This window comes from Idiotropiscis lumnitzeri, chromosome 3, assembly GCF_059441095.1.
Source record: "Idiotropiscis lumnitzeri isolate Australia: NSW breed Sydney's pygmy pipehorse chromosome 3, RoL_Ilum_1.0, whole genome shotgun sequence".
Taxonomy (NCBI): Eukaryota; Metazoa; Chordata; class Actinopteri; order Syngnathiformes; family Syngnathidae; genus Idiotropiscis; species Idiotropiscis lumnitzeri.
In genome coordinates, this window is record NC_142393.1 from 18,752,696 (window position 1) to 18,764,117 (window position 11,422).

Consider the following 11,422-nt stretch of genomic DNA (forward strand, 5'->3'; position numbering starts at 1 on the left):
AGTTTGGGAACATTGTCACAACTTTTGAGTTCTCTCAGCAGATGCATCAGACTTTCTAAATGTTACCGTAGTACAAATACATTTTCATGAGAGAAGAGAGAGAAAACCAATCCATTTTTATTGACATAACTTTTAATAGCGCACTGCTGTTATGCGTATTGCCAGGGAAAACATTTCAACAGATGACAAAAAAAATAAAGTTGAATTTTTGAAATAAAACAAGATAAAATCACAGCTCTTAAAAACAATTATTTTTATTATTATCTTTTGGGCCAGTTGTGTCGAAAGCCTCTGTAAAGAATAAGAGGGAAAAATGGTTAAGTGATGAGGAAAAAAATCTATACATTTACAACATTACATGTATTTACCTGTTAGAGGCTCCAGCAAGGTATGACATACTTCTATTTCCAGCTCCTGAATTACTCTTTTTCCCACTTCCCATTTTCTATCAGACAAGAAAAAAAAATCAGCTAAGCACAAGTAAACAGTTTTAAATACATTAGTATAAAGTGCCCCCATCCAAAAAATAAAAAATAAAATAAAAAAATACCCTTTTCTTAGGGTCATGCGATTGCCTGTTTGGATCAAACTGTGAGTTGTCCTTTGATTTAGTATCTGCAAACAAAAATAAACAATACACAGTGGTTGAATCACATAACCTTGTGGCAAAATTATTATTATTTTTTTATATATAAAAAATCAAAGAAAGTACCGTACCAGAAAACACTTTGAGGTCGGATTGACTATAGTCAAAAGGCTCGAAGCTCTCTTGGGGAGGCGCTTTAGACTTCTTCTTTTCTGCAGATTTCAGTTTTTTACTCGGCTTGGGAGTCGACTCTCCAGGCTCACTGGGGACCCTCTCACGTTTCTTTCCATCTGCTTTTGCAGATTTCTGATGAAATGGGTGAATAAATATTAGAATCGCGTCACGTTTGTATGAGAGCCAACACACAACGGAACCTCGACTTACTAACGCCACTGTTTACGAACAACTCAAATTACGCAAAAAAATAACCTATATCCGTACTATTTTCTATATACTTGCTGACTTGGCAAGGACTAGCGCAGGGCGGCCGAAGTCCGTTCCTCAAGCGGACCTATCCAGCTTTTTTTTTTTTAATGTTTCTCTCTTGCAACACACCTGATTAAAATGATCGGCAAGCATTGCACAAGCCTGACAATGATTCTGATCATTCGACTCGTGTATTGGAGGATGGAAACATAAAAACATGCCGGATTGGCATAGCCACCCCTGGACGAGCGGATGGGAGTCTGTTGTGCTTCATCTTGGGTTGTGTAAGCATCATGCATAACACATTGCTGTAAACTGAAAAATGTTTCCCTCTATGGCGGAAGGCGGAAAGCCGTTGGATATGTACGGAGAAATTCCGCTTCAGAATTCTCAATCATCCAATCACAAATGATTAGACGCGGTAGCCTTATATTTAAAGTATGTTATTTGAATTTTTTGTTTTTTTGGATTGCTTGGGCTTAAAACAAACAAAAAAAACTCATGAGCCAATTAAGTTCGTTATTTGAGGTTCTTCCACGCAACAGAATTTTTTTGTGTTCTGTACATGATCTAATGCTCTAGTCCCCAAACCAATGACCATCTGCACCACTACACTGTACACTGAACATAAAGTTGATATGATCAGAGGAAGCCATGACATATTCTGTAGTGTGAATGGCAAAAGGTTTATTATAAGTGTCTGTCACAGCAGACAGATGAACAATGATACATTTGGATTTTTTTTCTCTCCACCAATTATGGAAATTGGCGAATTTCCTGCGTCACCCCGATAACCTCATACGGCATGCTACTGTACGACTGCACCTTGGTTGTGAATCACTGCTCTACTAAAAACTAAAGTGTTTGACAAGTGATGGACATGTCTCTTTGCTCTCATCTGAGCGTTCTTCCCCGGACATGTCATAAGCCAGGCGCAAAGAGAAAAAGAAAAATCATCTTTGTGAGTCATCAAATGTATGAGCAAGCATTCAACCAACCCATGTGTCAGGAAAGTGGTGGGGAAGTTTAGAAAGTCTTCTAAAAGGGACACCGATGGTGTCCGTTTAGCGGAACTGACGAGATAAAGGGTAAAAGAGTAAAGTACTCACAGCAGCTTGCTGGCGCACCGTGGGCACATTCTGCAGAGATTCTTTGTAGCTTTCTTTAGCCTTCTGTCTTTCCTCTGAACAACAACAACAAAATGCCATTTGGATAAGAACGATACAATGAAGGCCAGTTTGTTGGCGATTTATGAATTCACCTATTTGGGTTTCCCATGGAACCTATTTGCTGAAAAACTCGCCGATTTGTTTTTGTGCTCTTCAATGCTCTATGATGCCACACGATGGCGCTAAAATCCCCAAAGTAGTTAATGGTATCAAGCAATTAAGCAGAAGTGATACATTGTAACTGAGAGACTAAGGCTATGTCCATCCATCCACCCACATCCGACCTATACTTCATCAAAAGCCCAATATTTCCTCCGGGCGGGGAGGGGAGAGTGCTTTTGAGTAACAGTATTGTCTTTATATTCGATTTGAACTTAATCCCACTTCAATCATGACACATAAAGTTGACATATGTGGTGATAGTAGTAATCCAGCCGTGTAGACAATTGCTTTATTATGCCGTCTTTAGTAGACGTCTACATGAAATGAAGAAATCGAAGAGCATCGCCTTATTTCCCTAAAATATTTCTACCTCCTCCCGCATCGCTCCTCTGGCCTTAGGAGGTGATAAAATGAAGAGCCCTTACATGCTTGACATGTATTTACTCCTGTAAGCACTGTGCCATGTGATGTTTTTTTTCTAATGTGAATGAGTACATAAAAAGTGTGGATTTAAGAAAAAAATGAATGAATTGGGCATCACACCCTGCAGCGTGAACATAGTCTAAGATCCTTGTATGTCAGCGAAGAGCTAAGTTTAGCCGGGAGTGTTTGAGGAAGTTACTGAATCTTGCCTACTTTCGGTTCAAATTAAAAAAACAAAAACAACAGAAAAAAACCCCCACTACATTACGTTTCCATAATAGGTCAATTCGTCACAGTTTTTCCGCAATTCACTTTTCATGCACCCATGGAACCTTGCATATTTCACTGCATTACCTGCTGCCTTCTTTGCTTGCTGCTTTGCTTTCTCCTTGGCTTTCTTCTCTGACTCCAGATCCTTCTGCTGTTGTTCCATACTCCGCAGTTTCCATCTTTGAGCGATCTAAAAAAAAAAAAAAAAAAAAAAAAAAAAAAAAAAAAAAAAAAAAAAAAAAAAAAAAAAGAATTTGGTTACGGCTGTTCTTTTATTCCCCTCATCTTCTTTTTTTTTCAAAATATTGTTCCATGAACAAAGCTTTTTGCTGTACCTCAAACATCTTTGAAGAAGGATCTAACTTTGCATTCTCATTGACATGCACATCACTGGAAGGCAAGTACTGTAATCAGAAAAGAACAACTACTGGTAAATATTGTGCCTCGGGTTAGATCAGGGGTAGCCAAGTCCAGTCCTTGAGAGCCTCTATTTTGCCTGTTTTACATGTTTCCCTCCTGCAACAAAACTGATTCAAATGATCATCTCATCAGCAAGCTTTGCAGAAGCCTAATAATGATCCTGATCATTTAAATGGGGTGTTTTGGAGATGGAAAACATGTATTACAGGCTAGGTGGCGGGTCAACTCTTACCATTCTAAAAGGGTTTTCAAAGGACTCAATAATTTGTCTAGCTTTCATTTGAGCCACAGAAAGGGACTCCTGGATTTCTTTTGGTTCTGGCTCCTGCAAAAAGAAAAAAGAAAAAAGAAAAATACTTCACTACTTAGGCAGCCTAAGCTTCATATTAAAACATTTTGAATAAAGCTTAAGGTTACCGCAAACAGTGTAATTTTGGCAGACGCCACGAGCCTACTTATTTTCTCAACATCCTCGTCGGATTTGTGGTCATCATCTGAGAAGAGAATTCCCTGTTTAATGGGTAGTTCTGAGGAGAGAAAAGAATAGACCGATGAATGGCGCAAGTCAGTGATGAGCAAAGTATGGTCAGCAGGCTTCCTTTATTGGTTCAAACAATTACTGCCTGAGTACAATTCAGTTATATTTCACTTTTAGGTGCCCGAAGACAGCTGGGAGAGGCTCTAGCAGTCCTGCGACCCTTGTGAGGATAAGCGGCTTAGATAATGGATGGACGGATGGTTCAATACATTTGCTATTATAATAAATAATTTATTTAGGAAAAATGTCTATTAAATCAAGATGTGCAATACAACTGAATTAAATCAAAATGTACATTTTTTCCCAATTTCCCTCAAGAATAGGGTTTATCTTCAAATTACATCATGTTACAGTGGCTTACTATATTACAGTAAATACACTTTTTAGGACTACACTATTGGATTTTAATGTTGGCCATTGTGGTGACATTTGGCCTTTCAGGTGATGTTTTTCCAATTTTTTTTTTTGACTTGGTCTAATTTAAGGCAGCATGGTGCAAGTGGTTAGCATATCTCCCGTACAGTGGAGAGGAACAGGCTTCGAAACTCAGCTTTGGCCCTCCTGTGTGGAGTCATTTTTTCCCACATTTTCAACTAGTGGTAAACGCAAACACATATGACAAGGATTAACGTCTTTATATCTTCATTAATTAAATGCATTGTACCACATAATGCATTCTAGGACTTGTCAATGTGCAATCTGCATAATATTGACACTAATTGTTATAAGTTATAGATCACGATTTTACAGGTCTCGTCCACTTGGTAATAGATTTTTCTCCATGTGGTCCCTGAGCTCAGAGTTAGACACCCCAGCCCTAAATGTGCCACATGGGTGGATGCTTGATTGACTTGCAACCTGTCAGCTGGAACAGGCTCCAGCTCACCCAAAATATTAACGAGGACAAGCAGGATAGAAAGAGGATTTTGATATTGATATTGACCTGTCAATATTTATTTCCCATTGCCCTTAATCCCCCATCTTTGCTAGTGCGCATTTTCTGGTAATGGCTTTTTTTCCATAACTCTTTTGGCTGATGTGGCCGTGGGATAAGGGGGTTGGATGGCCATCTGTTGCCTCAAAAAGTGTATAACGCTTAAGAAATATGTTTATAGAGTACAGCTCACCATCAGCAGAAAAATTATGTCGGGTGTACTCTGGGACCCTGGATGTATCGTGAGGACCAAACAATGTAACCTCTGGCTGAAAAATTAACAACAAAACCATAATCATTCTAAACATTCAGCCTCTACTACAGGCAAATAGCTCTATTTTGACTGACAGCTTTCCCACCTTCTTTATTCCAGTAAGTCCTTTTGATTTTTGCACTGCAATTTCAGCCTGTGTGCAGGAACTCAAAGAGGTGAAAAAGAGCACTAACAGTTTAATAGTGGAAGGGGTCGACTGCTTCTTACCTTGAGGAGAGGCATTTCTCGAGCCTGCTGCACTAACAAATGTAGCTCATTGACCTGCTGCCTCACCAGGGGCGGGACAGGGTTACAGCAGGCAATGATGCCCTGAGGCTCTCTGAGCAGAAAATAACAAAACAATGTGTTGAGTTTATGAATAAAACACAAAAGTCAGGCACAACGTGGTAAAAATTGACTGAACAAATGGATCATTGTTCAAGCGAGAGATTGAGTCAACTTACTTGGGCAGCTCCTCAGATATCTTGATCATCATGTGGGCGGGCAGGACATATCTACAAAAAAAAAACATCAACAGTGTTGAGAACAGTACACTGAGATTTTCCCTGAACACGTGGGCTGTGAAAACCTGTCTGAAACAGTTGAGATCCTTCTCCAAACACCCTACCCGGTGCTTTCATCTTCCTGCCGAGCCAGCTTGTCCCTCCAGGCGAACAGTAGTCTGAAGGCAGTAAGCTGTTGGGTGTTAAAAGACCTTTTCTGCTTCCTTTGCACCTCCAGATAGGATTCCTCTGTGAATATTGGCTTTGCATATTTCTGCGTGGGAAGAAGGAACACAGTGAGAATTAGGAGAAAAATTAGAGAGAGAGAAGACAAGGAGTAGTAAAAAAAAAAAAGAAAATATCGCTGTGGTATTTCAATCTCGTTGAAGCAACAAGTCAAAGTTGTACAAACTTTCAGGGATAAGTCTTTGCTCCTGTTCCAGACACACTGCAGCAGACCAGTCTGGCCGTGGTTGACGTCCAAGAGCTGCGCCTTCATACAGTCGTAGATGTAAAGGAGATAGTGGGTGTCACTGCGAGCATAGAGCATCATCTCTTCTGGCAGGGGCCTATGGAGTCAAGTTAGTGCTTTGAGCTTACTGCAACTATAACATCCACAGAATAAGATCCAAATGAAACCGTCACAATACCGGATCCTCCAGTCAGCAAGCTGATAGCGTTTATCTGAATCCACACTGCAGTAGTGCTTCAGCAGGTGTTCAAGGGAATTCCGGGCTAGGTTTAACACTCGACTGGCCTGGTGTGTGTCAAACAAGTTAACCACATACAAGCCGAAATCCCTCTGGAGCCACTCGATGTCGGAGTCTGCTCCATGAAACACCTGATGGCCGAACAGAAAATATAATCAGTTTCAGATTGGGTCGCATTCAATAAACACAAGTACATGTACCTTTTACACAGTAACTCATGCACACAACCCTCAAAGAAAAAAAGAAAGTAAAACAAAATAGGAGGATTCTTCTATTTCAGTAGTAACGGGCTATTATGACTGCCATGTATTGTGCCATATATGAAGGATGCAAGCACTCGAATTTAATGACAAAGTATCACACCAACAAATGGCAACAATAATCCGGAACATCAGTTTCAAATATTATTTGCCACTAATGGAGAGCTGAATTTCAAATCATGATAATCCTGAAATAATAGTAAAGCAGAACTAAATAATTATGATGTCCCGACAAAGCGTCGTCTTGAGGAATTTTCACTCTTTAACAAGCAAAGCTGTAAACATAACACCATAAAAGTCAATTGACAAAGCAGCTGCATTACTTTGACTGCAGAGGGGTTGGTGAAGCACTCATTCAAGATGTACATCTCGCTGCGAAGCTCCAAGGTGTCAATGATGTAGTCCTGCTCTCTGGTGGAGATCTGCATCAGACAGGTGACTCCCAGGAAGCTCCTGTATGAATGATGCTGGGATGGAGTTCAGGATACGTCAGTTAGCAGCAATGCTGGGGCTGGCATCAATTTTGTGTGAAATGGCAATTGCATGTACCTCAAGATCCACTGCAAATTCAGACACCTTGATTAGCTTCTCATTCAGAGCTACCAGATCCTCCAGTGTTTCAATGAAGGAGCAGGTTGTCTCTTCTAATGGTTTGTACATCTACAAATATAGACATGTACAAAGACCACACGAGCAGCAAGAATAAATGGACAAACGTTTCAAAACATACAATATCACAATACGAACATCACGATACACACACGCGCACAGGAAGTCCTTTACTTTATGACGGCCGTGCCTCATCCAACATTTTACGATTTCGTGTGCATTTATGCTACCATATGTTTTAAGCCAGGGGTGTCAAGATCCAGTCCTGGAGGGCCGCTTTCCTGCATTGCTTTCAGTCTCTCCCAGCAGCAAGCCACCTGATTCAAATGATCAGATCATCAGCAAGCTCTGAAGAAGTCTGATAAGTATCCTGCTCATTTGAATCAAGTGTGTTGCAGCCGGGAGAGACGGAAAATATGCGGCCCTCGAGGACTGCAGTTTGACACCCCTGTTTTAAGCCAAACGTATGTTTTACCATGCCTGCGCCCAATAACACGGTGCACCATTTGGATGTGTTAAATACAGAAATAAGACCCGTCACTGAGACCACCTTATTGTTGTGAAAACACGGTACATATAAAAACACATATTTCAATAGCTTTTTTTTTCTTTTTACAGCGAGTGAAAGGGGCAACCAGTGAATGCAATTTTTAATCAAGTATTTAAAACTGTACAGGGTTGTATTTTTTAAATGTCAGTTTGTAGACCAAAGGTCAGAAACTTTTTTTTTTTTTAGAACATGGCCTGAAAGGCTTCAGTAGCCAACTGGAAAGTAGCCTACCTTAGGCTCCGTCTTGGACAGAAGGCTATCAGATACTGTAAGATGATCTAATTCAAATTGGTAAGGGTGTACAAACCTATGGAGGAAAAAAATAGATTTAAAAAAAAAACACAAAAGAGACAAAGGATCAAACATTCCATGACAAAGTTCTTACATGTCTTCTATGTGTTCTTGTGTTCGCTGCTGGTGAATGAAGTCGGCCAGTGCTGCCGGGAGATCAAGATCTTCTGGTCTCTCTTTACGGATTTGTTTGGTGGTGAAATCTGTCAACAAGAAAGTAAAATGAGCATGAGAACTTGTCAGAAATGTGAAAAGTCTGAAAGACTGTAAAAGTCACCACACTTCAGCAGGTTAATAGAATGTCGAATGAACGTTTGAAACATTTTTGTCCTAATATCATGAAATTATTTCTATAATATAAACAACATTTTACATGAGGCAAGTGGTTTCATCGCATTGGGCTTGATGAAAATCTTGGGAATAAACGGTGTATTGCTGTTGTCAACTTTTTCCTTGAACTTCAGCTGAGGCCTTTGGATATTCTTGGCTTGCAGCAGTCTGAACTTCTCTGCGCCCCCTCCAGAGCCCGAACCCTGATCAATACAAGCATCTTTTCAGCACAGATGAAAGACACAGACTTGTATCTGGACGAGGAGAGACAAATCAGCCAACCTTGCGATTCCAGCTGGAAACGACAATCTTGGGCGGCTGAAAGCCTGCAGGCATGACAGGCTGCTGGCTCCTGTTCACGCCATCAGCCTCATCCAGAAGAATCCCCTGGGAAATGAATGCAATTTCTCAAGTTAGTTTGTATCAAGCATTTTGTAATGCAATCTGTGTCACCGAAAATTTGTAGCACATACCACTTTCTCCAGGATAACATCGTTGGAGTCCACGACCAGGTCAAACCTCTCCTCCAGCCCGGTGAGCTTATCACGGTCTCTCATGCGAGAGCGGCAGCTGTGATGTTGCATGATCTTACTCATGCTAACATGTCAGAATCACAATCAGAATCATCTTTATTGGCCAAGTATGTAAAACACACAAGGAATTTGTCACCAGCAGGAGTATATATGTGTAATGAAATATAGTCCTTTCCAAAGTATTGAATTGGGTTTGACATCAAAACAAGATTATGAGGCAAGAGATCAACAGTGCCACTTTAATTTCCAGGTAGTTACATGAGTGCATAAGACCTTAGAAATATTTTACTAACAGTAACTGCATCAAGCCTGTGACCTATTGATATCCAAATATTCACATCCAAATGTATGTCCAGACCTAAGCCTGACAGATCATGCATTTTACTTGCTAAGGAGCAGAATGAGTGAGGTAAGCCCCCCCCCAAACAAATTAAGAGAGATAGTAGTGAACGCCCAAAAAATGAAGAAAGAAAATTACCAATGTCACACAGGCAGTCATTGCAAGGAAATAATTCAGAACTATAAGGCGCACTGGTAAATACGCCGCAGCAACTCTTTTTGGGGAAAAAAAGATATACAAAGCCGCTCCAGGCTATTAGCCGCAGTTTTCAATGTTAAAAAAAAATTAGTTGTTCACTGCATGTACAGAACGATTTTGTACTGTGAATGCACATCACGGTACATAAACCGATTCTTAAAACAGTGCCCTTTGCTAATTAAAACAAAACAGACCCAAGAGAAAAAAAACAATTTATTTAGCGCATTTTCTGGACTATAGAGGGCCCCTACCGGTGAAAGAAAAATCCACAAAAAAGCTGCACCGTTGTATTAGCCGCATGGTTCAAAATCTAGGAAAAAAGTAGCGACTAACAATCTGGAAAATACGGTACATATTAAGTCTGTTCCGATTCCTCTGCTCACCTTATAAATTAGTGTTTCCTTAAACAGAGGATATCTGCTCATAGAGGAGGACGTTTATTGCCTAAAGAGAGCTTCACTGTGCTTGATAAACTCACCAGAGCAAGAGCTGATCTCCTTGAACTTCACAGAATTCCTGGAAACCGGGGAAGCTGCGATAGAAATCAAACTCATCCCCAGCTTGAGGCAAGCCGCCAGATGCTTTGGTAGCCAACAGCACTGAACCCAAGCCATACTGCAAAAAAGAGACATAATGTAAAATATTTTTTTTTAAAATGCTCAGGAGAATGTCGTTTCAGACATTCAAGGATGCTTTTGCACCAAGCAATAAAAGTAAGCGCGTTTACCAGGGTACAATACTATTTTATTTGTATAGCACATTTCATAACAGTTGCAGCTGTAACAAAGTGCTTTCCGCAGAGTATAACATAAAATAGCAATAATTCAATAACAATGACAGTGAGGGAAATTATGTGGCTAGCTACCACTACAACAATGTAGCATATGAATCTGTTCACCCTTCACCCAATAACAAAACAAGTGGGTTGTGGGCACATTGCAATGTTGTACCCCTTAACAGTGAAATCTTTTATGCGCATCCCAGGTCGGACTTGCCGTTTATTTGTAAAATAATTTTTGACATGCAACCATGAGACGTTAATATGTGGGGTGTAACGGTACATATTTTTAGGTATTCTTATTAGTTATACCTTTTGGTAATCTAACGTAAATTTCGTGGTTTTCATTTTACACTTTTAAGTTGTAGATGAATTGTCATGTTCAGCCTCAGTATTTTAGATGGTACTTCGAAAAGCACCTTGAAAATGTGTTGCTACCTTTAAAATAATATTTATTGAACTATACACTTTTTTCACTGTTTCATAATTCTTGATTGTTAACGTCTTCTAATTGGATCATGACTGGGATGGCTCGACAACAATTGAAGCGAAAGTATAACTACTACTGCTTTAAAATGTCAATTATTGAAATTGGAGTGAAAACCAAACCAGCTACCATGCATCCACGTTGCTAGTTTCGACTCGTAACTCCGTTTCGCTTAGCACACACACACACACAACACTTACTTTAACGAAAGCATCGACGTCTTTGTAACCAGGGCAGAACTCTTTGTCTTCTTCTCGGGCGTCAGGATTAGTGTCACGTAAACAACTATTTGCAGCGACGTTTTGATTTGAAGAGTCCATCGTCGAGCGTAATTTACGTACATGTGAGACAACAAGGGAATACTTCCGCGTTTTCTTCTTTTACGCCAGACCTGAAATGTGGACCCAGCGCTATCTAGCGGTGTGGCATGTAACTGCAACACAACGCAACTGTAGTCTCCATGGATCTTGAATGAAAAGCACTATACGAATCACTCATCATTATATCATGTATTTTTTTTCATTTCAACATGCTTGATTTACTTACAGGGGATATTTTGGTGGTTGCTCACGTTTGACACTGCATTGTAACGCCCTTTCAGTTCAATGAAGGGGCACTTCAGACGCATGTTGACTGCACCAAGGTGCTGGAC

General features: G+C 40.1%; 1 protein-coding gene across 1 annotated transcript; it reads right to left on the reverse strand.

The window, feature by feature from the left end:
- Nucleotides 1–97: 97 nt before the first annotated feature.
- On the reverse strand, nt 98–11,150 carry exosc10 (exosome component 10). Its single transcript, XM_088292057.1, has 25 exons — nt 10,971–11,150; nt 9,984–10,120; nt 8,908–9,031; nt 8,717–8,821; nt 8,478–8,637; nt 8,199–8,307; nt 8,045–8,120; nt 7,204–7,314; nt 6,978–7,121; nt 6,335–6,525; nt 6,097–6,253; nt 5,810–5,958; nt 5,646–5,696; nt 5,410–5,521; nt 5,288–5,335; nt 5,122–5,197; nt 3,874–3,983; nt 3,689–3,781; nt 3,372–3,440; nt 3,121–3,226; nt 2,122–2,195; nt 718–892; nt 551–615; nt 369–445; nt 98–291 (listed from the first exon to the last, which is right to left on the reverse strand). The coding sequence occupies exons 1-25, from the start codon at nt 11,088–11,090 to the stop codon at nt 261–263; spliced, it is 2,670 nt and encodes an 889-aa protein (XP_088148183.1). The 5' UTR covers nt 11,091–11,150; the 3' UTR covers nt 98–260.
- Between the last annotated feature and the right edge of the window lie 272 nt (nt 11,151–11,422).

Excerpts from the sequence above, each read along its gene's own strand:
- exosc10 (XM_088292057.1), bottom strand. The coding sequence starts at position 11,090 with ATGGACTCTTCAAATCAAAACGTCGCTGCAAATAGTTGTTTACGTGAC. Across the intron at positions 8,308-8,477 it reads GATGAAACCACTTGCCTCAT|ATTTCACCACCAAACAAATC; the intron begins GTAAAATGTTGT and ends TCTTGTTGACAG. Across the intron at positions 446-550 it reads CGCATGACCCTAAGAAAAGG|AAAATGGGAAGTGGGAAAAA; the intron begins GTATTTTTTTAT and ends CTTGTCTGATAG.